Below are 26562 nucleotides of genomic sequence, written 5' to 3' on the forward strand. Positions count from 1 at the left end.
GTGGGCGAAGGAGGGGTGTCAAGATCGAAACCCAATCCTTAACTCCATGCAAGTGGGGGGTGTGAGTCAGAAGTACATGAAGCATGTAAATGGAAAGGGACACCATAAAGGCCGTGTTCTGGACAAGGCATATATGTCAGACGGCACAGACTGTATGTAAAACCCTATGACAATGTTCTTAAAGTTAAATAAATTATTGTATGATCCATCATTTCCACTTCTGAGAATGGGAAGCAGAGCTTTGAGCTGTTTGTGAGCCCCTGTTTATAGCATTCTCCACAACAGCCCAACTGGAGGCACACCCCAAATGGCCATTGGTGGGTGATTGTGTAAAGAAAACATTCTGTACACTAAGCCGTGAGATATTCCTCCCCCTTTAATAGGAAGGAAGTTGGGGCACATGCTCTAACATGGATGGGCCTTTATGGTATCGTGCCCAGACAGGTTCTCATTAGCCCCGTTTCTTTTATGATTGAGGAAACTGAGTCAGAAGGTGCTACTGTGGTGTCGCCATCTGGTGACAGAGCTCAATGACCAGGGCTAAAGCGGCGTGGGGACAGACAGTGACAGATGGTGAGCCTTTCTGAGGGCAGCGATGCAGTGTTGAACAGTTTGTCTGCTCACAGGCTTTGAGACTGAAGTTGATCATGGCGACCCACAAGCAAGTGATGCCTCGCTGTGGTCCTTCCTGGGTCCCAGATGAAGCAGGACGCTCAGATAGCCTATCTCCATTTTCCCTTTTTAAATAGTACTTTAAAAATAAACATACATTATTGTGTGCATGCAGTATGGAGAGAGGGGCGGTGCAAAGACGCACATACGAAGCTCAGAGAGCAGCTTTGGGGGGGTTGATTCTCTCCTACCTTATGTAAATTCAGGCTTGCCACACATGGGCAAGAAGCTCCTTGACCAGCTAAGCCGCCTCCCAGCTACCCCTACTTCCTTGTGTTCTATGTCAAAACAAAGAGATTCTTCCATTGGTGTGTTAGATGAACTCTAGGTGAGCAAGTGTCTTAGTTTCTTCTCTGATTGCTGTGATAAAATACCTTGACGAAAACCATTCTGGAGAGATGTGGGGGTTTATGCCGGCTCACAGTTGAGGATACAGTCCATCCCATTGGGGGACAACACAGGAGGAGGACAGCTGGGTTGTGACATCCACATCTGTAGTCTTTCAGAAGCAGTGGGTGAATGCAGCTCCCTTCCTTCACTTACACAATCAGTGATCCCAGCTAGGCAACTCCGCCACTCACAGTGGGCGGGGCTTCCTACTTCCATGAATGCAATCATAATAATCCCCCTCCAGGCATGCTTAGAGACTAGCCCAACCCAGACAATCCCTCTCAGGTGTGCCCAGAGGGCTGGAATCGCCTTCCAGGTGATTCTAGATTCTGTCAAGTTGACCACACTAAAGGGGGATGCCCAGAGGACTAGAATCGCCTTCCAGGTGATTCTAGATTCTGTCAAGTTGACCACACTAAAGGGGGATGCCCAGAGGACTAGAATCGCCTTCCAGGTGATTCTAGATTCTGTCAAGTTGACCACACTAAAGGGGGACAACCTGAGAGGTGTGTTAGCTCTGACCTCCAGCAGCAAAGGGGCCAGTCCCAGCAGAGCGAGGTGGGCTGTGGACGTAGCTGGGTGGACTCCCAGAACAGTGCTCTCCTGGCGGGGAACAGAAAGGTGTTTGGTAGGCCTGTGGGTTTTTGAGAATTAAAACATTCTGTCATTTTGTGAATTGTGTACGAATGGTCAAGTAACATGAGTGGAAGGAAAGAAATATGGTCACTGTCCCGTAGACAAGTGTTTCCTGGTGTCAGCTCCCCTCATGTTTAACCCATAATCCCCAGTGCTTGGAAGGGTTGGAATAATCCCTTGAGAAGGAGGATGTGCAGCAAGTTCTGGACCCATCCTTTTACCCTGGCGGGGCAGCTGCATGTCAACCCACTTTAGCAGAGCTGGCCCCAGAGTTTGGACCTGATAGGTAAGATGTAGATTTAAGGAACGAATTACCCAGTACATCCCTTCAGCTCTGGTCGCTAGCCGTTCATTCCACTTAGGGGGAAAACACACTTAATTGTTTCAAAGATTATTACTTTTTTTTTAGTAAATTTCTAGTAAATGGGGAGATTAATAATGGGCTATTTTTTCTCAGCTTGTGGTTTCTAATTACATCAGTTACAGCTCAGCCTTCCTCTTAACTGGAGCGCAGGCATGAACTGGAAAAGAATGAGCTAATCCTGATAGATCAGGTGGAAGAAAGCCTCCATTCAGGTCTTTACCTTTCATCCCTTGTTCTGAGTGCCAAGAATTAATGCTGTTTGAAAGTACAAACTGATCCTGCCAAGCTCCGGCAGCTGAGATAATCCTAATTATTTTCAGTGTTAGTGAGAAGGGCCACAGCTCCCCTCTGGAAGAGCGTTTCTATTGTGAAACATTAAATATCTGCTAAGTGGTATTGATTGGACACGATTTTATTTCCAAACACTATGGTTATCGTGAAGCAGAAGAATTTGTTGTTGAAGACATTTTTGCTGCTTTTCATCAGATTCCTTTAAGCCCACAGACCAGCAAGAGGCCAGCACTTTAGTACCCCTTGGCAGTGGCATGCAGGTAAAGAGCCCCGTAGCCCCAGGGAATGCCATTTGCATTTTATTCTTAGTAAGACTTTGATAGTGTTTAACCTACAGAGGGAAAACGGTTTTTTGTTTTTTTTTTTCTTTAGGCATGAATATCATGTGTTTTCTCACATCACCGAAAGAAAGAGAATTATTTGTTCCAGGCCATCAACTTCATTCCAACAGATCATTCAAGTTAAAAGTCAGGGGTCTTTGCAATGTCAAAAGACAGAGCGGTTTTGCTTTATTATTTTTAGTTTTTCTTTTAAAACTTACCTTCTTTGCAGTATGTGTTATGTCTCTGAAAGAATACTTTGTTTAGATAGCATCACTGAAACCATCTTAAGGGTTTTTTTTCCACATTGGTGCGAGCCCTGATGTGTAGGGTGTGTTTGTTTTTAGCCCTTAGATGCTGTAAGCCTAATTGGTGACTTGAGAGGAAGCAGGTCCTAGATCTGCAGGTTCCCACAAGGGCCAGCCTCCTTGGCTTAGGACCCCTTACTGGGAAAGAAGGACAGATGAGAAGACTAGGTTTTTCCTTTCCCTCTGCAGTCTAGGCTTTAATTCATTTCTTCTGTTTCTGGGAAGGCCCAGTGCTCACAGGGGAGCAGAACCCTTAATTGACATTTGCTACTAATGCTTTCTGCCCCTTCCTATGCAGTTGCCCTCTCACCCACGCACAAGAGCGAAGCCGGAACATCATCAGTGAAGATGATGTGAGGTGAGCATCTCTGGAACAATTACTCTTTCTTTAGGTTATTCTCCAGAGTAGAATTACCAGGTCAGAGGGGATAGATAGTTTTACGGTTCTTGTCACATGTCACTAGACTGCTGTCCAGAAAGATTGAACCAATTTCTTCTCGTGGTTGTAGCATTGCTGCCTGTGCTCCCTCGGTGTGGAGTCACCAGCATGTTTGCCAAGTGACAACAGACAAGCCTTTTGAGTGGAAACTAGTCATCTGCAGGGCCATGAGCATCAACTTAAAAAGCAAAAAAGGATCCTGTCAAGTTTTTTAATTGTCTAATTGGTACTAAATCATTTACAACCACAGTTGCTACTTTTGCCTCCAGAAAAGTTAATTAAAGTTTGTTTAAATGGATGGGTACCCCAAAGGACAGTATTTAAGGCTGCTAATAAAAATAGATTTTGTGCATTTGTCAATAACAAGACCAAGTCTTTGTGGGCACTTGGGACCTTGATGAGGTGCTATCCAAATGAATTAAACAGATTGTGACGTTCATGGCAACATCCTCTCATTCAAAGACAATACCAATCCTTGAACAAATGTAATAACAACATGGCTTTAATTTCGGACTGGAGAAACACTTAGGAAAAACACAGGTGCTTTTCCAAACAGAGTGAGTTCCTTTCTTTGCTTCCTCTCTGGAACTCGTGCCTAGAGCCTCAGATCCAGTTGACAGATAAAAAGGGCAACTGAGACAAAAGAGGCTGCCCAAATTCTTCTCTGACAAAATTCCCACTCCTCCCTTTCTTAGTACTAAATAGCTGAGTGAGAAGGGACAAGGGCACCTCCTTCAGCTTCTCACAGTTCACTGGGAGGCCCCTACTTACTCCCATAAGCCTCTGCATCAGTCTGAGAAGGACAGGTAGTTTGGTCCCTTAATCCCAAACAGGGACCCGAAAGGTTGAGTAGCCAGTTTCCAGGTGTGATAACCAAAAATAAACTGGTGCAGAGGCAAGAGCATACCAGAGTCTTGGGGTCCTCTGCATATAAAAGGGAGGGTAATCTGGTGAATGACTAGAAGGGGAAGCATGTCACTAGAGTAAGTGGCCTCAGGAGCAGAGTTCATGAACCTTCACTCCCTTTCTCATGGCCTGGAGACAGACAACTCCCTGGTTTGGTGTTGGTGTGAGAATATGCGGATGAAGAAATAGACTCCAGTCTGTTCTTCAGGTCTGCCTCCTAAGGTGATCTCTGAGCAGAAGTCTAGTGTTTGGACAGCATCTCTTTGTGTACATATTTGATGAGTTTATGGCTTGTAAAGAATATTGAAATTCATGGAATAGTCAGAATTTAGTAAGAAGGTATTGTGTACTTAATAATGTAAGACCTCTTCAGGGGAGTTCCCATTGTGTGTGTGTGTGTTGTTTTTGCTGTATTTATATATGTGCACACCTGCTCTTTGGACACCTGTAAAATATTATTTGGTGAATTTTTTAAGTTTATTAAGGAAAAGTAAACATACCTTCAACTCAGAGTGAATTGTCAGGAAATCGCCTAAATTGTTCCTCAAGTTTATCCCCTCACTGAGTTTTCAGATGGTCTCTTTCCTTGCTGGATGCTGAGGTGTCTTGTCAGCGTCACATTGGAGCTTCGGGGGTGGGGGGGTAGTATGGTTGGGCAGAGTGGTTACAAGTCCTCTTCTTGATCTCGGTTCTGCTCTTTCTGCGTGGCACTGAAGTGGCGCCATCCATTTCCAAACCCGTGACGAGTGTAAATAGTGTTCTCTTGTAAGAAGGTCTCTTTTCAGCATGGTAATATACCTTATTAAATTCCAAACATAATAAGTATTGATGGCAAACACATCAGGACCCAGTGCAGCTTCCACTATGATTTAGTTCTCTACAAATGACTTGGGCACTCAGCTCCCAGTGCATTTTGCTAATTACATCATAGATTTCCCTATTGATGAACACAAGCTGAATTAACACAGGAGCACTAATGTACCCTTTCACCATTATTGTCGTACAAGAAGCCGTGGCAGATGCTGGCAGTTAGTTACACAAACATTAGTATTAACGATTGGCCATTTGGAATTGGTGACAAACGGCTGCCCGGCAGAATCCTGAGGCCGAAACCAATCAGGAAGTTAATGAGGAGAGAAATTACCGAGGCAGCTTCCCTTTAATTACATTCACACTAGGCATGAAGGGAGTTCTTGGGGGTGGATCTGAACTCTGCTAAGGTTAAGAAGGTCAGAGACCCTTTTGCTTAAATTTTGTATCTACTGTGGCTTCCGAAGTTGCAAAAAAAAAAAAATTGTCTGCCCCATTATTATTCTTGTATCTTTCATATTTAAGGTCAGTTCCCCAGTGGAATTTTCATGTTTGTAGACTAGTCTCTTAAATCTCATGTTTTAGTGTGATATAATCCAGTATGATATAATCTATCTTTTCCTTTTAAATCCCTTCTGCTCACTGCCTTTTACTTATTTATAGTTATGCATGTTGACCCCGCCCCCCCATACTTTTGATGCCCAGTGGTAGCCTGAAGAACTAAGAAGAGAGTTGACCGACTGCCCAGTTCACCTGCTGGATCTTGCCTTTTCTGGGGTGAAAGTGTAGGGGGGTGGAGTCCTACTTAGGGATCTCCGCGGAGATTCATTAGCATCCTTTACATAATGGGGAGGGGTGGAAAGTCTTCCTGAGTGGGTGGAGTGACGTTTTGGTGGTTGCTTCTCAATGAACCCTAAGTCTGGGATTCTGCTGCCTCACTTTCCCCTCAGTTGAGCAAACGTGCTGTCCACGTGACTGACTCTTACTCTCAGGAAGTGAAGGAGGAGTTCCGAGGGGCTATAAAAACACTTGCAATGGAAACGACAGAGTGCCTGCCCCTTCGCTGGAACTTAACTGAATACTGAAGAAAGACAGGACATTTTTTTTTTTTAACACACTTTCTCTCCCCTCACTTCCCAGTGTTCTCGCCGCCCAGCAGTCAAGATTCTGGCTTGGTTTCCCTCTCCAGCAGCTCTCCAATGAGCAACGAGAGCACGAAGGGAGTTCTGGACTGCGAGTCTGGACCTTCTGAGCCTAGCAGCTACCCAGTCAGCCAGGTCCTGGATGACGACGAGGACGAGTGAGCCGAGTGAGCCGCAGGTCGGCGCGGTGCCCACTGGGTAGTAGAAGGGTTGCTTTGTCGGCAGGGTTTGTTGTTGTTGTTTGCTTTGTTTGTTTCCGTTCAGAAGTTTTGGTTCATATTCCTTAGAGTTAGATTAAAACAACTTGGAACAGTGTAGGGTTCCAGATTACCAACTGCGAGAATTAAGTGCCTGGCTCCCCAAGTTTAAACAGTCATCCAGTCTCTCTCCTTCTCCACTCCTGCCCCCCTTCCTGAGAAACTAATTGTCCGCACAAGTTAGTCACAATTACATGCTACTTTTGGAATTAAAATGAAATCTTAAGTGCCTTAGATTGTTATAAAGTTTTCAGGACTTTAATGAAACCTAGAAAATATAAATTTAGCCAAGTCCTTGACCAGAGAGAAGAGCAGGCAGAATTACTTTAGAACTCTGCAGAAAGTAAATGGGGACACTGTTTCTGTGTTGCTGTTGGAAATAGCTGTATCACACACTCCAAATCCAAACGTAACTAAAATACACAGAGAGAAGACTATTCAAGGCTGACAACACTACTTTTCCAGTAAAGGGTAACTTAAAAGCAACCTGGCCAGGCATTTCCTGGGTGGTGTTCCTAGAATGAGTTTAATGTGTACATCTTCTTTACTACAGGGGGAAAAATGGATGCAATCTAGACGGTTTTGTAACCTTAGGTTGTAATCTGAGTGGAAAAATAAGTACATCTTAAAAGTTACCACTGAAATTTGAGTTCATTATTTTGTTAAAAATTGCTTTTGGAGTACTTCCTCGTGTTACAGAAGCCATCGTGAAATGAAGCTAGTCTAAAAAAAATTAATTGTGGTGTGTGGTTGCAGCTGTACCTGAAATAAAAACGTTATTGATGACCGTATTTTCTTGTGTGTATATTTGGGGAGCCGCATTAAACAGGAAAAAAGAAATTACTTGTATTTTTTTCGCTCTGTGCTTTGAAAACATCTATTTGATTTCACCCCCATCTGTTGTAATCAATAACCTGACCATCTTGTTTTTTATTAAATGCACTTACTCTTAATTTCATCCACCAGTGGTTTTAGAGAGAATAATGTGGAGTTACCTATATAGGTTTGACATTATAAATCACTTCTTGGGACTGAATCGTATAGCGGTATCGATTGATCCTGATATATCACAGAAATTTACTGTCACTTCTGTTTTCAATTAAAGATACAATCAGTCAGATAATGACTTAATTGGATTTTACAGAAGATTGAGTTTTATTGCCCAGTGCTTTACGAGTTTAGTTAAGGAAGATCATTTTATCACACTTGTCAGACCGCTGCTACTGCAGCCTGTGCCCTCCTGCAGCTGTAGCTACTGTGGCGACGACAGCGGAGACTGCCAGCACCGGGAAGGGGAGCGATTCCTGGTGGCTCCCCACGTGAGGGCTTTCGCTGCCCCAGGCGAGGTGGTGCCATGGCTGGGGTCCCCTCCCTTCTCAGTACCCGGCTTTAGTCTTGAGGTTCTTTAGAGGCTAGGCTGGGGGCCTGACCCTTTACCAATCCCCATAAACGCTGTGTGTGTGTGTGTGTGTGTGTGTGTGTGTGTGTGTGTCTGTGTGTCTGTCTGTCTGTCTGTAGGCCGTCAATGCTGATCCCGTGGGGAAATGCCTCGATGTCCATCCACCTGCTCGCCCAAAACCCAGTGCGCGTGGCATCCAAGACTTGGGACTTTGGTGGGGTCTAGCCACAGACCAGGTTACTCCCAGTGGTACCGTCGGGGTGATGGTGGCAGGCTACAGGCTGGTAAATCCTGAGGATTATCTGTGTAAGGAAGAGACTTGGGCCTTGTCAGCAGTAGAACGGCTTTGATGCGACCTTTGCATTTATTCTTGGTCGCTAAGGAGGAGGAGATCTGTTCAGAACAGGGCAGACCCAGTTGAGAATAAATCTAGCCGGCCACAAGCAGCGGGATTTTTAACAACACATTCGAGGCGCCCAGATTCTAACAGCAAGGCCACTTTCTCCATAGTATGTGTGTGGAAAGCGAGAGTGAACACACGCGTGCAAGTGGGGGTGCGGGGTCGTTCCTGGGAAGTTGTTGCTTTATCGAGTCTGCAAACCCCTCCAAGGGAAACCGAGGCAGGCTGGCAGGGTTAAGGGAGAGCTGTCGCTGAGGCTGGGTACCCCTGCCCGGTCGTTTCAGTACGACCCACCGAGCAGAGAGGCCACTGGGTTCCTACACCACTTGCGGGTGGAGTGCGCAGCGGAACCCGGTCCAGGGCCATCGCAGCAAAAGACCCTTGCCTGCTGTCCACGCACTTAGATGGCAGAGTGGATGGACCCAGTGGGCCTGCGTCGCCGGCAAGGCATGGGTCTCCCACACTGCTGTTTTGCAGGTCGGCTAGAAGACGCCTGCCCACGCGGGAAGCCAAGCGCCTCTGCTGTGCTGACTCGGCAGTGCCGGGTCACTTTCCCACGCAGCGTTTGGATTCCCACTCGGCTCACTTTGAGACTGGAAGGGCCGCTAATCAAGGGCGTGGACATAGCCAGGGTGGACACAGCTGGGACGCGGGCGAAGACTAGTGGCCTCTAGTCTTCACCACTCAGCAACAGTGAAGTTCCTTCCCTCCCACACCCGGAATAGACGCACAAACTCCCACCCTTTGGTGGCGGCGCCTCCGTGGAGCCTCGCCACGGCTAGGGGGCGGAGCGAAGGTGGTGGGAGGAGCCAAGGTGTTCGGGGGCGGGGACGCTCGCCGGAAGCCGCCCCTTCGGGCTGCGCTGTCGGGGGGGGGAGGGGGCGAGCTCTTAGCGGACAGTGGTCCTGTGAAAGGCGCGGGTACCCCAGGTCCTGGTGGTTCTGGTGTTCCCTAATTTCGAACTCCAGAGGTTGAGCCCACTCTTCCACGGTGCTGGCATCGTGCCTGTTCCTCCTGATTGGCTGCTGGTCCTGGCTCCCTACAGGGGAAGTTACCCTCTGCTCCGCCTAGGTTTTACTCGCTCCGCAAGAAGAGAGGAGGGGATGGGGTGGGGAGGAGTTGGGAGAGAATTTTCTGGAAAAAAAAGTCGTGGAGAAGTCCATCTAGCGCTTCAGGCTAATGACCTACGGAAGGGAAACGTTTACTTTGTCCCCTGAACGTTACTCAAATTACCTGGCTCTTTTTTTTTTCTTCTTCAATCTTTGGTTATTAAAACTCTACAGAACGGCTGTGTATTTGAGCTGTTATAAAGTCAATGTCGATCATTTTACCTGGCAGGAGACCCGGTTCTCCTAGACGCACACTAAAGCAAAAGGGCCCTTCCAAAAACAGTTTGAGGACTTGTTCCCCCGCCCAGGACGGTGTCTGTGTGGGGGTGCCAGAGAGGGTGTGGTCACCCGTCTGAAGACCCTTAGAAACCTTTGAGCGAGATGATGCCAGGAGAGACACACTCCCCGGAAAAGCTGGAGCCAGACAGTCTCGGTCAAGCTGAGTGTGAGGAATGTGTCCCCAGGCCAGAGCCTTTGCAGGCTAGGAGAGTTCTAGAACTCAGACTGGGCAGCACACAGTGAGCCCTCTCTTTCTATCCAGAAGTCGAGCGTGTCTTTTAGTCCAAAGTCAGCCAGCTCCTACTTCATGTCTTCTTCCCCACTGAAACAGTGTGAGTAGGTCCAGAACCTTTCTTTCGCTGCTCAAGGTATCCTCCAAGTAGTCCTCAACTGGTCAGGTCGCCAGAGAGTGGTTTCGGGGATACTATAAGGACTGAGTTTGGGGCTTTCCCCAACCAGTTGGGGGAAAACAAGGACATTACTGTTGTCTCAAAACCCTAGTCACCCCCACCTTCCTTTAACTTGAAGCTGGCTAAAGAGAGATACCAAGAGACACTGGGTGAGGGCAGAATGGTTTCTGCTAGGTTCCTTTGTAGGAAGAGGGGTGACTTTTTCTGCCTATACAGGGTTTTTTTTTATAAGCCTCTCCCGCACCTGTCACCACCCAAGTAACGCTGTTCGCGACATCGCCAACAAAATAGAAACTCCGACTTCCCCCTGCGTGAGAATACAGAACAGATGTCTCAGTGTGTCTTACATCCAGCACAGTAAGTAACCGTCCTTTGATTGACTGTTGCTCGGTGGGAGGTGGACGACACCTATCAGGACCCCCAGATTTGGAATCAGACACCAGCACTTTCTCAACAAGAACTCTGGCCTTCAACACTGGCCTTCGGAGCTTCAGATATTCACGCCTCAAATCGCTGCGTGCACGCCAGAAGGAGCAAGCGCGTAGCCGGGTTTTTTTTCCCACCCCCTTCAGTATTAATACCTGCCATATCTTACCCAGTTAATTGTGGTTTGAAAACACTAGCGCAGCACCCAGAGGAGCCGGGAGTAGGTGTAGTCTAGTGAGGTTACTTTTGCTTGTAATCCTCCCCCTCCCTTTCCAATTTCTTTGATGATTTTTCCCATAAGTGCATAAGCTGCAGGGACTTAGTCGAAGCAGGCCGCTCCTCCTAAATGTGATTCGGACCATATGCTTTCCACATTCATTCCCGCATGGGCTTTCTTCTCTGAACTAACTGCTAACACGTTATAGTCACCTTGAAATTTCCTCTGCTATTTTCCAATTAAAAGCTTAATAGCCCTGGAAACGGAGTTCATGTGGTGAAGTTTACCATAGCCCCTTGTTCTAAAAGGCTTTCTGCTGGGATCCCATTACGTGCTCGAATAAACCCTTTCTGCAAACAGAAATGGGAGTCGGGGTTGTCAGGTGTTGGGTTACAATAGACTTTGAGGCAGGGGACATTTTACCAACATAAATACAAACCTGTCCCTATAGGGAGATGTTGTCAAATACTGGGATATGGAAAACATTCCCATCAAATATGAGAAAAGGATTACCGCGCTATATCAAATGAGTATTTAGATCTCAGCCCTCGATGTGCACTGGAGTGAAACGGGGCTCAGAACCAAATAATACCAGAATGTGTGAGTGGCACTGGGCTAGGGTGGCTAGGTGACCCAGGAAGGAAAGGGGATTGCCTTGAGAATGAAAATGTCCCCCCAAACCTGGTCCAGAGCTCCTCTGCTTTCCTTCCTCAGAGAAACTCGTTACTCTTCTATCCCCGCATCCCTTTCGCTGACCATTTAGGAGAAATTCGGCTGTGAGAAAAGTCCATGGTTCTTGTGTTTCTGAAACACAGATTCAGAGTGAAATATTCCAAGTTCCCAGGATCGTGTCCTTCACAGTTCATGAGAAGTGACTCCCGTAGGCACCGGCTTTTCTGTTTCAGGCCCTATGATCCACCTGGACCTCCGTCTCCCATCCCCACAGTTTACGAAATTCCTTCCAGTTGCAGTGTTAGGAACCTGTTTTCTTGGCGAAGGATGGAAAGGCGGGTGGGGTTTTTTGGAAAGGGCAAAAGAAGGGGGTATTGGTCCCATGCAGCTTGTGGGATGGTCTCTAGAACCAACAAATCCTCCACGCGTCTGGAACTCGGGTGGCTAATGGCATCTTGGGAAAAAAGGTACGCAACTATGTTTATATTCCCCGTCCAAAGTTTCCTTTTCAAATCACTCTTACAGGCCGAGAGCTTGCTGCTTGGATTGGCAGCGGTGCAGCCCTAGAATTCACAGCAAACCCAGCCGGCCAGCCGTGCTCTCTCCTTCTTGGCCGACTGTCGGGCACTGGGTTGGGCACTGGAAAGCGACCTCCAGACGACTGTGGGCTCTGTGCAGTTCAGGGGTCATGCACTGCAGCAGAGTCGGTCAGGTTTAACTTTCATCCACACCGCGAAGAGGGGAGCTTCATGTAGGACTCAGGGGCAGCCAACTTCCAAGACTTCCATCGTCCCCTACCAACCGAGCTGTTAACCGGTTCTGAGCCTACATTGTATCTTGATTTTTGTTTGGTGGTTTTCTTGGTGGAATGGGAGAAGGCAGCTTTCTCTATGCGTATGCAGTGGTAGCTGAAACTGGACAAATCAATACTGCGAACAAGCAAAGAATAATAGACAAAGTTTATGCCATCAAGACAAAAAAGGGTTTATGCGGTCATCTTATACATGAGCCTCTTCCCACTCTCAAGGATTTTTATTAGTAGGGTCCATCCCTTATCCGTAAGTAAATCACAGCGCCTGTGGGATTTGAACTGGGCAATTCCGGAGCTCATTTGTTGATTCAGTGACCGCATAGGGAACAAGTAGATCATACTGGGTAACTTGGGGGCCACTAACGTGTCGTGTCTTCCGCTCTCCAAAAGTTTATACCATGCTTAAAGAAAACACCCAAGGCAGAGGTCTTTCAGGGCAGAGGGTTGTTTATTTTAAAGACACAAGGAGATAGGTAGAAAAATAAAATTATCCAGTAAAACGAGTTGTCCTCCTGAAACCTAACAGATTTTTTTTAAAAAATAATAAAATTCGTTTTCTTCCGCAGCAACGAAAGAAAAACTAGATTGCAAAATGAAATGAAGAAAAGAGTTCCTCAAATTTCCGAATCATCACCACCCCTTTCACTCCTGACTTCTCTTTTCCGAAACTTAAAACCTAGTGGGCCCGGGGCCGACCTGCTGGGCACTCTCAAGTGTGGGTCTAGGGCTCAGTGCTTCCAGACCAGGCCTGGAGCACTGCGAAGAGGGTACGGCAGAGGCCTGCCGGCTGGCTCACAAACACCCACCCCCTTCCGATCTCCCCGCCCCCCCCCGCCCGCGCCCCCATCTGCCCAGCGTGCCGGTTGTACCGCAGCGGCGCAGTCCCTCCCGCCGCGGGAAGGGGTAGTGGAGAGGTGGGGGGGGCTGTAAGCGCCCCCACCAGAGAGGCCGGGCTGGTTGCCGGTGGCGAAGAAGGTGAGGTGCCGGAAACCGAGGGGTGCCCGGGAGGAGGAAAGCGTGTGTGGGGAGTGCAAGGAGGCTGGGACCCCAGGGGTGGGGGTGGCGGTGGGAAGGAGGAGGGGCGGGGGGAGGCGGCGGAAGAGGTGCTGGGTCCTGCCAGGGAGGAAGGGAACAGTAGTGGGGCTGGCTCAGACCTTAATCAGTGCTCTCACCCGCTCTTTGCCGCGGCCGGAGAGTCTCGGCGTAGGAGGGCCAGCGGGAGGAGCTTGCATCTTCAAGAGCCGGGGGACAGAGACTCGGCCAGCGTGGGGACAGGAGGGCCACCAACCAGCCAGGCGGCTCAGGCTGCGAGCGCCTCCGGGGCCGGGGAGACTGCCAAGGTACCTCCGGCCGCCGCCGATCTTCCGAGGCCTCCCCGCTCTACGGTCCAGCTCCTGTCGCCCTGCTGCCGCCGCCGGCCGGGGGGAGCCCTGGGCATGAACGGCTACGGCTCCCCCTACCTGTACATGGGCGGCCCGGTGTCGCAGCCGCCGCGGGCGTCCCTGCAGCGCACCCCTAAGTGCGCTCGCTGCCGGAACCACGGGGTGCTGTCCTGGCTCAAGGGCCACAAGCGCTACTGTCGCTTCAAGGACTGCACCTGCGAGAAATGCATCCTGATCATTGAGCGGCAGCGGGTCATGGCGGCTCAGGTGGCGCTTCGCCGGCAGCAGGCCAACGAGAGCCTGGAGAGCCTGATCCCGGACTCGCTGCGGGCTCTGCCAGGGCCACCGCCGCCCGGGGACGCCGCGGCTGCCGCCGCCTCGCAATCGTCGCCAGCCTCCCAACCGTCCCAGCCAACAGCGCCACCTCGTCCGGCCGCCGAGCTGGCTGCAGCCGCCGCGCTGCGCTGGACCAACGCCGCCGAGCCCCAGCCCGGGACGCTGCCTGCGCAGCTCGCCAAACCAGGTGAGAGCGTCGGCTGGGCGGGAGTCAGCCTTGAGCAAGGAAACTTCGAGTGCCCTCGGGGATCCGTGTGGAAGGCCCATGGCAAGTGTGCGGGACGTTGACCGGGTTGGGCCTACCTCTCCAGCTGACACCCGTTCTTACTCCCCGGGAAAAGTGAGTCTGGAGAGTCTGAACCCGATGCCCGTGGAAGCCAGGAGCCCAGCAGAGAGGCCGGCCAAACAGCCTGGTCTCCTGGTGCCTTCTTTGGGTTGAAGGGAGAACTTAACGTCAGTTTTGCAAACAATTTGTAAACCGGTGTCTGGGGAGGTACGCCTTTAAATACACCGTGATGAGGCGGGTTTTCCTCGGGGAGGGGGACTCTCATTTGGGGGTGAGTAGTCAGGCCCCAGTGCTTTGCTATTTCTAGGTGAATCTTGCCTTGGCCGGGACACGGGAGCCAAAAGGCGCTGTCTTTAAATTAAAGGAACTCATACGTTTTTAAACTGGGCTAAGAGGACTCAAGACTTAGAATTCGGTAGAAAAAAAAAAGAGTTGCCTTTTAAGAACTATAGATAAAAGGTCCCTGAAGTCTTCAAAGTTAACTCTTTTTGTCAAACTACCTCTTTGGTCCTTTAATTTCCGCTTGAAGAAATTAAAAACAAAACGTGTCACACAGTGGGGAAAACCTAACAAGTACTTTTCCAGGCTTGGGCGGGCTCGGGCCCGCTGTGGAACAAGGGAGGGCTTTCTGGGCCCCCTTGCTTCCTTCTGTTCTCCTTCCTTTCTGAAATACTTTTATTTGAGGTGGAATGAGGTAATGAGGAGGGGGGGGGTGATTCTGAGCTCTGAAAGTGGGCAGATACCGATTTCCACCTAATTCTGTCATTCTGGCTCCTTCTTGAGTCTGGCTGCCCCCGGTTTAAGCCTCTTCTTCACTTTCCTCGGAGGGAACTCCTGGCCCCTCTCATAATCAGAATTTAGTGGACGTGAGTTCCGGGGTTTCTCCTCACTGAGGAAAGGTACAAAGGAAACAACAAGCCCATCTCTTCTGAACGGAGTGCCCTGGAATTAAGAGTGAAAGGCCCCAGAACGCTGTGCTGAACTGCTGAAGATAAACACTCACTCTTGTGCGGGAGGTAGCTGGGAAGGCCAGTCTGGCCTTCTGACTCAGTTAGCTCTTCAGGCCTGAAGTTCAGAAAGCAGTTTGGCGACAGCGGTTTTTTGTGGATAGTTAACTACAAGGGACATGTAAGTATTTCTTTGAAGCACTGCCCCCCTGGTCTCCCCATGGTTGTGGATTTGCCCTGGAGAAGCTAGAGGGAAGAGGGTTTCCTGATTTTCTCCTGTCCTTCAGGTGAGACTATTTAGGAGAGTTTGGTCTCAGTTCTAGGGGTGACTCCATGATGCTACTATCTTTTAATTTTCCATCCCAGTTTCCCTGGCTCTAGGGCAGGATCCTCAAGAGTAGAGCAGAAGTCTTAAGTTAAAATTCGAGGTTTTTTTTTTTTTTTTGCAATGCCCATTATGAGCTCCTCTTGTAGTGCCGGAACCTTGAGTTCTGTGGTCTTTGTTCAAGAGGGAATTCCTTCAGCATCATGTGGTCCTCCTCAGATTATTCTCTAAAATTTATGTAGTGTCACAAAACCTAAAACAAGCTGAGAAAGACTTGGGTGTGAGCAACTAGGAGGCCAAGCTGAAGCAACAGCAGGGCCCAAGCTTTAGGAGAACGGAAAAGGACGAAGAATTTCAACTGGACGAACCAGGCTCGGTCCTGTTTTCTCTCACTCTGCTTCCGCAGAATCCTCAGGGGTAGCCTGAGCCTCCAAACTGAGAACAAGTAATTGAGAGGGGGGAAAAAAGAAGAAAGATAATTTCCAGAGACTAAGCTGTAAGGGACCAAGGGTTCAGTTCCCAGCTGGTCACAGCGGATTTGAACATTCACCAACTTTTGTTTTCTTTAATCAATTGAATTCCTTTAAGGAAAAAAAAATCATCAGTTGGCTTGGGGGAGGTTTATCAAACAAAACTGGCTATAATTTTTTCACTAGGAACACAAACAAATGGGTTGGTTCTACGCAACGCATAAAAAGGCAACTCTGTTGGGCGTCAACATTAAAATTAATTAAAACAACCTTGAAATGGGGTAGTCAAATTAAAACTCCTGGCTGAGACTGCCTGTTGCTGTGCTCCTGTACTTCTTTGCGATGGATTTGTGTGTGTTGTGCCATGCATCTTTAGAAGCATATTAGATCTTCCCGGATAAGTTAGTCCATTCCGCGCAGAGAGGAAGTGCGGCCCTGGGATGGAAGGGCTACCGTCAGTGCTCAGTTCTAGTCTCTAGCAGTCAGCTAGCAAATCGCTCAGGTCTGCTCCTTCCTTAACTGGATTTTGATAACCTGCTTGGACTAGTTTTTGCCGGGCAGAGGGCCTCCCTTATGTAGCTATGAAATGGGTTGTTCTTGAAAACAAGCGCAGGTGCAGAGTCTCAAGGAGTCCGTCCCTTCTCTGAATCTGTGAGAAAAGCACAGGCCTTAAGAAGGTCGTTGGCTAGGCATCATGGGAGAATCCCCACACAGTTCAGGGAGAGACTTGTGAATACCAAAACTGGGTTTTCTAACTGGACGAAATCTTTCAGTAATCTTTCCTTCAGTCCTCTGAGTTTGAGCGCCACTTTCAATGTGAGTGTAAGATTCTTCTGACTGCTCTGGCTACGGGTTGAAATATTTTTTTAAATTGCAGTCTTTTTTTCTGCCTAGGTTACCTTCTCTGACCGACCTGTAATTAGTTAGATTTTGATTGTACCCTAGTTTCTAACTTAGCCTTATCTATAAATACTATATGGAATTCACCTTCTCCGCTCCCTTTCTGTCACCTCTGTCCCTTGCCCCCTGACAACGTAGCAGGAAGCGTAGCCTCTCACAGCTGTCTGGGCTTCTGATTCAGCAGACTCATCCGTCAAGCCAGCTTTTCCAGACCCTGGGCTCTGGGCTCTGGAGATGAGGGAATTTAAGGGTCATGGCCAAGGTGAGACTCTGCAATCACAGGTCCCTTGTAGCTGGCTTCCTCATCACGGACTTTTCTTCTAGAGGAGGATCCTGGGTGACCACAGGAAAGATCTGTGGATGGAGAATCCTCCTTGGTGTACCTCTCTCTCTCTCTCTCTCTCTCTCTCTCTCTCTCTCTCTCTCTCTCTCTCTCACACACACACACACACACACACACACACACTATATTATATGATGATATTACATACATATTATATAATCAGTTATTTTAAATGCTCTTACAGGAAATTTTTGGTTGGGGGTTGAAGGAGGAGGGTTGAATAGGGAAATGAGGTGTCCTTTATTATGAAGAAAAAGCAAACATGGCAGCTAGAGGGAGTCGATTTGGGGAAATTGACTTTAATTTTGCCTCCTATGGCACAGCACCTTCATGATTGCTCTGGGCTTCCAGCTCCAGTGTGATTTGGACTGCTGAGTCTGCTCCCTTAGGTTTTTTTTTTTAATTCCACCAGAGAAATAGTTGACCATGTGTGTTAATGACAAACTCATGAAAACCAGATAAAGAAATCTTGTCTGACTGTGCACCCAGAGCAAGGAAGAAGTTAATTAAAAGTCACCTGGGACATATACCTATGGGTCTCAAAGCTTATCTGGTTTTAAGAGGGCTTGATTTAAAGCAAGGGCCTTAAGAAAAGCTAGATAAAAAGAAATAAGGGGACACCATTACTGGCACTTGAACCTTTTCTTTAGAGCTCGCTTTGGGGTAAAGAATTTAATCCTCACCTTGCTTGGATGGGCTAGTTGTAGTGAGGTGGGGGCAAAGACTGACCAATGACAGGAGGCTGGCCTCTCTGGTGGCCCTGTCCCTGAATGAGGTGGCAGGGATCTCAGGAGAGGCTTATAATGGCCATCTGGGCCTGTGGCTTCCCTGTGGCAGCACTGCAGGTTGTCTGCTTATTCCCTCCACAGCTCCTTCCTCACCTGAGGACTCAAGCTTAGGGGAACCTTTCCTTCTCAGTCTCCTGGGCCTCAGCTCCCTCCCTCCCTGCTTCTTCCTGGTTTGGCCTACCTCTAGGGGCTTTGAAATGTTAGTGTCTTGTCTGCTGGAGCCTAGGGCACAGTTGAAGGAAAAATGAGAACACTCCTATAGGAACCAGAGTTTATGCCAGTCAGGTCAGGGCCCCCCAGCCTGCTCCTGACATTGTAAATCTGGAGGATGGCAGTACTCTTCACTTATACCCAACTTTTCCTTTCCCTGATGGATGAACGCCAGGGTTTAAAAGATTACAGTAATCACAGGAGGACAGTGTAAATCGAATCTGATAGCAATAACTTTTGGAGAAGGTCAGGCTCAAGTGAAATGTTACCAAGCAACAGGCATTTTGTTTGCAAAATACAATCAAAGAGCATTGATGAGAAATTCTTTTCTGCAGCGAGTCAGCACTTTCTGTTAACAGCCTTACAGAGGGAAGGGGGGGTAAATCTTCATAAATCAAAGGCCCTGCAGGACTTGGAACCTTTGCTGGTGGATCTGCTGCATTTCTTCCTGACAGGGAGGAAGAGTGCCCAGTGAGGACCATGTGCCTGCTTGCCTGCCTCCTTCCTTCCTTCCTTTCACCTTTTAACCTGTTGCAACCCCTTCTAGCCCTTAGCCACCCAGATCCTTGGGGTCTCTCTGTGTGGCTTTGATGATATGGTAGGCCCGTGGCTGTCACAGGACAACCCCTTTATCATACCCATGTTCTGCCCCACAGTCCCTCCGCTGTCTTCTGGCCCAAACAACACACTCTACTTTTCTGAGAAGGTGGATTAAAGTAGAGAGGTAGGTAACAGTTTCTATTTTGTTTTTTGGTTAAGCCAATTTTAAAAAGTGCAGTTGCCCTCCAAATAATGGTGCAGTATGAACAATTGAGAACATTAACTCTTGCTTTCAGTTCCTAGTCAGGCTTGAATTTCAAGCTGACATCAGTGTTCTTCTGTTTCCCAGCAATTGTTGCTGTCTTTCACTCAGGGTCTTCATGTGTGAATATAATATTTCCTCCTATGTGAAGATGCCACAGCCTGGCCTGCTCCTGGCCTCTGCACGACTTGCTGTGTTGTATTATAAAATCCCACCAACTCAGCAGATGCTTTGGGGTTTTGCAAAAGATTAGTTACCTGGAAGCCCCAGTGGCCAAGGCAATGCTGTGGTCACCTGTGTATAATCTTCCCCAGCCCAGTACCTAGCTAGGGGTCTAAGGGATTTGTGGGGATTTGTTAAGTCGGTGGATAAACAAGTAGTCAGTTGTACTTTGTAAATAGCAGCTGGGCAGGTAGGTTTATAGATTTCTCCTCTGCTCTCTGAAAGCTTCTGCCTTCTAAGAAAGCGATCAGTCTGGAAGTTTGTAAGGCACATCGAGTCTACAACTGCAAACTATACTTCCTCCAGCCCACCAGCCCTTACAAAGCAACATGTCCTCCCCAAATCTTCATGTTCCAGGATCTCAGACTTAGGGTACTCATGTCTTAGGCCCTTGAGTGCTAGGATTGCAAGGGTGTACTACCAGGCCAGGCTAGGTAACCCTTTCTTATACAGTGTTAAACCAGTGTTGACTTTTTTTTTTACAAGGCAAAGCATGAGTGTTTTCATGTACAGGCAGGCACACACGCAAAATTTTTAGAGCAAGATTATTATTCCCACTTAGTTCAAATTTCTGCTTATCCAGTTTTTAATGATTCTTCACTCCTAGTGTGGATTAACAGGAAGCATGAAATGCTGCTTGGTTAAATGTTTGGTCCAGGAAGCCCCTGCATGGCTCCTCCTGCTATTGCAATGTAGACTGGCGTCCTTTGGAAGTGACCCACGTGGACCTACCTAGAGGTCTATGTCCCCAAAATCACAGGAGCAGATGAGATCCGACAATCTACATTTTACATGCGTGGTACCCTTGCGGGGAGGGCGAGCCCTGTGACTTCTGAGTTAGGAGAATTCTGCCATTGCGTTTGTCTTCTTCTAGGTGGTAGGTGGATTGAGGCCTCGTGCACTGATTGGCTAGAATGTATAAAACCAGTGACAGCAAAGTCAGAACAATTTTCCGTGTTTATGTGTTTGAGCATAATGTTTGTTTCACACATATGGCCGGCTTTTTTTTTTTTAGCTATCTGAATACATTTTATTTTAAAATTGTGGCTTTTTATGAAGGAATTCAAAGAACGTTAGATTGTTCAAAGCGTAAGCTTTAGACCAGAAGAGACTTGCATGTGTTCATTTTTTTTCTCCTTAAATTTCATAACAAAACATAGTTGTCATCATACGGCATGCATGTTGTCACACGGAACACGTATCACCATACGCATGGCACACGCGTCATATGGCACACATGTAACTGTACAGTACGTGTGTCATCATACGACATATGTGTCACCATATGGCACATGTATCGTCACGCGGCACACACGTCATCACACAGCACATTGTCATATGGCACACATGTAACCATACAGCACGTGTGTCATCATACGACATATGTGGAGTCATTGTTTTCCAAAGAAAATGTGTTCTCCTAAACTGAAGCTCTTATAAACCGGATGAAGAGTTTGTTTCTGAGTGGAATGTATTTCTGCTTCATGGGCTATGAAATGAAAGTCTGGATATTTGGTAATATTCATTTTTTTAGACGTTATTTAAAAAGCATGCCCTCCCTTCTAGGGACTGACCTGTCAGGACAGGAAAATCATGTTATGATTTCATCTACTCTTTTGCCTTCTTGTATGGTATACAGAGTTAAAACTGTCAGCTGAAATATGCCTCCTCTCCTTGTGTTCTGATTAGAGTCTCAGCTTCCGCACAGCGGAAGGCAGAGCGGTGTGGGAATATTTCGTGCTTCATTTTCTCGGCTGAAGCTCCATGTTTCAGTATCTAGAAAGGCCTTTGTGCTTTAGACAAACTGGAATGATTTCTACAGTTCATTTAGGGAAAAACCTGGGGCTGTAAAGAAACACCTATTATTAAATTATTCTTTATCGCTGAGCTTAAATTTCACCCTCTGTAATTATTTGTGAGGGTCTGTGTTTAGAGGAGATTTGCAGTGCCTTTAGTTCAGGTGCAATAGTAGACGTCACAGTGTCCCTAAATTACAGGGACTGTCTAGCCTGCTTTTCCAAAATTAATTTTGGGTGAGGAGTTTGTCTTGGGGTCTTGAGGTCCGTCATTCTTAGCACGGTCTGTTTTTGTTTCTTTGTTTTTGGTTTGATTGGGTTTTGTTGTTGTTTTGTTTTTTCGAGACAGGATTTCTCTGTGTAGCCCTGGCTGTCCTGGTCGCTCCATAGACCTGACTGGTCTTGAATTCAGAGATCCACCCGCCTTGGCCTTAGCTCTGGTTTGAAACCCAGCGCCCTTGGGTGCTGGTGGACATCCGGCTTATACTTACCTCTCGAGACTTCGTGTTCCCCCTGGTGTATGATCCTGCTTCTCTCTCTCACAGTGCTGAGCTCAGTTGATTAGAAAGCCCTTAATTCATGCATTGATTCCTAGGGCTTCCTACCAGTTTTCCCCAGTTAGCCGTAGTTTGCACACTGAGATTGGGAGGCTGATGAGCCCAGAAATCTCCCAAGAGTGTGGATGCCTCAGCACAGGCCTCCTCTGCGCCTCAAGCAATGCCCCACAGTGTACAGCCCACTGGCATGTCTAGGTGGCAGGGGCAAAGGACAACACAAAAAGGGGAGGATGGCTTTGTCACCCCGTGTCATTTGGAGCCTCCCAGTGACTGAAAAAGCTGGCAGCCATGTAAGATTGCATGAGGTGTGTTCTGCAGAACTTGGAGAACAACATGAAGGTAGGATTGTGTCCTGTTCATGTTAGAATCCTGCCCTTCAGTCCCTAGTTGATTGGGACACTGTATCCACTGCCACCTTGAGAAACATAGATTTTTTTTTATGATGTAGGTATTTTTGAGTAGTCAGAGCATTGATCCTAATTCTCCCTCACTAACCTTCTGGTCCTGCGGTTACCTGGAGGCTGACATGAGCTGGGGAAGAGGGGGCCGAGCTGATGAAACGGTTTTTCCTCAGACACTTCAGTGTTTGGATTAATTCAGGGCAGGTGAAATTTCACCTTTTAAAACATGAAGCTTTCCACATTTCTGTTAGCGACCACAATGTTGTGGGCTCTCCAGGTGGGTAAATTGCTCCCCAAAGTGTGTGCTCTTCACTCCCATTTCTCTGCAAAAACAAAACAAACAGAGAGCAGAGACGAGTTTCACCATCAACAGATTGCTGTGATATTCTGTCATGCTTTTCCTGTTTGATGGTAAAGTAGATGTAACAAATTTTATCATTTACCGTTTTGGGGTGTCACAACTTGGTGCATTAAAGGCGTTTATGATGCTTTAAAACAGTCCCCACTGTCCATACAGAGCCTTTCCTAGCCTCTACTGAAACTCCATATTCATTACACAGTAACCCCGTCTCCATTCCTCTGGAGCTACCTCTACTGTCTCTTCATCCATCCTAAGGATCTCGTAGAAGTGGAATCACGCCATCTCTTTTGTGGCCAGCTTATTTATTTAAGCTACAGTTAAGGTCCATGTAGCAGATATCAAAATTTCATTCCTTTATGAGGCAGGATAATATTCCATTTTATTTATCCCTCCATCTACTGGTGAACATGTGGGTTGCTCCAACCTTAGGCGTTGGAGTCCTGTATTTGATGCTTCCCACACTATGCCTGGCCCTGTTTGCTCTCTGTCCAGCACGTGTATCTCCTTTCCCCAAGTTAGTAAGTTCTCTGAACTTAGGCTTCTTGCTATTTTCCATGTTTTTTATTCTGTGTCCTTGTTTTGGCCTATTGCAGGTCAATAAATACTTAGTGCTAATAATAGATAATAAAAACTCAATTTAGATGCCTAGAGATGTATGGCACTTTAAACATCATGTCTGTATTGCCTGCGGGAAAGCATTGAACTTATTTTTTGAAGTGCCATTGACCAGGGGTCAAAATCTAACTGGGTGCCCATTTCAGAGTGAACACATTGTCACCGTCCACTCCTTCTCCAGGTTTAGGGACAGAGTGATATCTGAGTTATGTGTGGGGTCACAAGTCAGGGGAATACCTGGATGTAGGCTGGTTAGGATATAAATCTCCATGACCTTTTTGTTTGGTTTTTGTCTTGTGTTTCAAGGACATGGAACTCAAATAGCTCAACAACTGGGAGATAGAAGCTGGGCCTGTTGTCTTAGGAAGCAGTAGGAGAAGAGATGTTAAAGTTCTCTGTAAAACTAGGTCTCTGGTGAATCCCAGAGTCGTCGTTGAAAGCAAAAGGGGGATTCCTTGTGTCCACTACAAATCAGCCCCACAATAGAAGCCTAACAGTTTTTAATTGAGAAAAAACCAGCAGTGTAGTGAAAGTGAATTGGGATAACTACAAATTTGTATTAGATGTGGTTGGATGTTATGTGATTTGTTATAATTTGAGAATGTTTAAAAACACACATTTGGCAATGGGTTTTCATTGGCTTTTCATGTTACTTAAGATACCTGTAGTGCTAGAAAAATGTCTATCAATGGGTCTTTGTGTTAAGCTCTTAAAGTAAACAACAACAGGTAGGAGGGATGCCTTCTAGAAGCTTCTTTGATGAAATTTCACCTCTGGCTATCTGCACACAATCAGGTTTGTCCACAGAGAGGCCTACAATGAGGCTATTCAGGCCTGAAGAGAAAACACAGATCCACACAGCTTACAACCTGACTACTGCCTCCCTGGGAGTGGTTTTCTGCTCTTTGTTTTTCAGACCAGTTACTCTGGATTGAGCAGCCACAACTAGCACATTATTTTTTTTAAGGATAAAAATCTATTTGTAGTTCGCTAATAAAAAAAAAAAACTATGTTCCTTTATTTACAGTTCTGTTAGAATTTACTATGAAACCCAAAGTACTCTCGCCTCTCCCTTTTGCTTCTTTAGTGTGGCAAAGCCACTTTCCTGGATTCTGTCTTCTTCGGTTAAAACGTCAAAATTGACAGCTGGTCTGTTTCATAGCTAGTCTCGGCTCTATGAAGGCTGTTCTTTGTCATCGTGCCCCCTTCAAGTAGACTTTGGAATGTTGGACGTAGGTTCTTTCCACAGACTTCACTGACACACCGGTTCACACAAAGGCGGCCATCCACCTCTTGCCACACATGGTGGGTGGACAGGGATCTCTCTGCAGCTCTCAAACCTTCCAGCCATTTCTTTCTCTTCTCTTGCACCTGTCTGTGATCCAGAATTCGGACTTTGTTTGACCTTTAGTACAAGGCCCAGGCAGATGCGTTTGCCTGGCTCTTCCGTGACTTTTTACAAGTGATCGTAAGGGTCGTATTTATCGCTTGCTTAGAAACTGTACCAGCTAGTTATTGTACATGGTAACCTGGTTAAAAGGGGGGAAAATCCTGTCAGAATTTATATTATATTATAATAATATAATAATATACTACCCAGTCCTATTTACATTATATTATATTATTATATTATATATAAATATATATTATAACATAAAACCAGCCCCATGGGGAGCAGGTGTGATTATTAAGTGCCCTTTTGGGTGGTGATGGCCAGAGCCCCTTCAGTGGCCTTCTCATGTGCTCTGGCCTGGTTCTGAGCCTCTAATTGGGTAGCTAATGCTGTATACTCCAAGCTTTTGGAGGTTACTGGCTTATGTGGCCCTTCTGTATTTAAGACAAGCCTCCTCTCCTACCACATTCCAAGAAAACCCTGAGCCATCCTCTTTTGCCGACCCCACTTGCCCACCCCCATCTGCCAATGGTTTTTGCCTTCTTTAAAGACTGGAAGCCTGTTATGACCCATCGAGCCAAACTTCCTCATCCCAGAAGTCTGAGTAACTTTCGATGCCTAGCACAGCAGGAAGGGATTAACCCAGCTGTTCTCTTGTCTTCCAGATCTGACTGAAGAGCGACTTGGGGACAGCAGTTCAGCAGACAACGCTGCGGAGACCTTCAGTGACAAAGACACCGACCAGAGGAGCTCCCCAGATGTGGTCAAAGGCAAGAACTGCTTCACTCCAGAAAGCCCCGAGATTGTGTCCGTGGATGAAGGGGGATATGCCGTGCAGAAAAACGGGGGCAACCCAGAGAGCTGCCCTGACAGCCCCAAGTACCACGCGGAGCAGAGCCACCTTCTGATCGAGGGCCCATCGGGGACCGTCTCTCTGCCCTTCAGCTTGAAAGCCAACCGGCCACCCCTGGAAGTGTTGAAGAAAATCTTCCCCAACCAGAAGCCTACTGTGCTGGAGCTCATCCTGAAAGGCTGCGGGGGCGACCTGGTCAGTGCGGTGGAGGTCCTGCTGTCCAGTCGTTCCTCGGCTGCCGGGGCGGAGCGGACGGCCGAAGAGAGCCTCGTGCTGCCCTCCAGCGGCCACATCTTTGAACACACGCTAGGCTCCTACCCCATCTCTTCCTCCAAGTGGTCGGTGGGCTCCGCCTTCCGAGTCCCCGACACCTTGCGCTTTTCGGCGGACTCCAGCAACGTGGTCCCCAACCCCTTGGCCGTGCCCCTGCAGCATCCTTTTCCCCAGCCACCCCGGTACCCACTGATGCTGAGGAATACTTTGGCCAGAAACCAATCGAGCCCCTTTTTGCCCAACGATGTCACCCTGTGGAACACCATGACGCTGCAGCAGCAGTACCAACTGAGGTCCCAGTATGTCAGCCCCTTCCCTAGTAACTCCACCAGCGTCTTCCGGAGCTCGCCCGTGCTCTCCTCCCGCACCACGGAGGACCCTCGGATCTCCATCCCCGACGATGGGTGTCCAATCGTGACAAAGCAGCCCATCTACACAGAGGATGACTATGACGAGAGGTCCGATTCCTCGGACTCCAGAATACTCAACACATCGTCCTAAAGGGGGTGGTGACCAGGTGACATTTTGAGTGTGCTGGAACTCTGCCCCTCCCCCCAGGAGAGTCCACTGATAGTGTATACTCTTTCCTCCTGTTCAACGAAGTGACCGTGCTTGATAGTCTATACATTAGCAATAAAAACATAACTTATGTAATTTCCTGCACTTCACTGGAAAATGCCAAATAGGTTTGCTCTGTGGATTTAGCGCCGAGTGTTATAAATGAGTCTAAAGCCAAGGACTGCCTGGGGAGGCTGGGCCTGAGGGAGATTGAGCTGGAGGGTCAGCTTTACTCCTATTCGACCTAAATAGTGTACTTGAATGCCATTTTGTAAAAAAGGAGTCCTCAGGATACCGGAAACCTCAGGGAGTGGTTCGGTTGCCGCCCGACTATGAACAGGGACATATCACTCCCATTCCTAAGAGAGACTGTACCTCAGAACAGAGCGGACTACGCAGACGCTTATTTAAGCTTGGACAGTTTTCAGAGACAAACTCCATTAAGAATTATTCTTTTCACATGGCTGAATGGAAACATGTGTCATG

General features: G+C 47.6%; 2 protein-coding genes across 2 annotated transcripts in view; both read left to right on the top strand.

The window, feature by feature from the left end:
- Dmrt1 (doublesex and mab-3 related transcription factor 1) overlaps positions 1-6440 on the top strand; it is an 87456-nt gene extending 81016 nt beyond the window's left edge. Inside the window, exon 5 of the mRNA XM_075975053.1 lies at positions 6277-6440. Coding sequence (XP_075831168.1) covers positions 6277-6440 — 164 coding nt within the window. The remainder of the gene's footprint in view (positions 1-6276) is intronic.
- Positions 6441-13694: 7254 nt separating this feature from the next.
- Dmrt3 (doublesex and mab-3 related transcription factor 3) lies at positions 13695-26194 on the top strand. Its single transcript, XM_075975054.1, has 2 exons — positions 13695-14163; positions 25058-26194. Exons 1-2 carry the CDS (start codon positions 13695-13697, stop codon positions 26017-26019), a joined length of 1431 nt encoding a protein of 476 aa, XP_075831169.1. The 3' UTR covers positions 26020-26194.
- The last annotated feature ends 368 nt before the right edge of the window (positions 26195-26562 follow it).

This window comes from Microtus pennsylvanicus, chromosome 5, assembly GCF_037038515.1.
Source record: "Microtus pennsylvanicus isolate mMicPen1 chromosome 5, mMicPen1.hap1, whole genome shotgun sequence".
NCBI classification, from domain to species: domain Eukaryota; kingdom Metazoa; phylum Chordata; class Mammalia; order Rodentia; family Cricetidae; genus Microtus; species Microtus pennsylvanicus.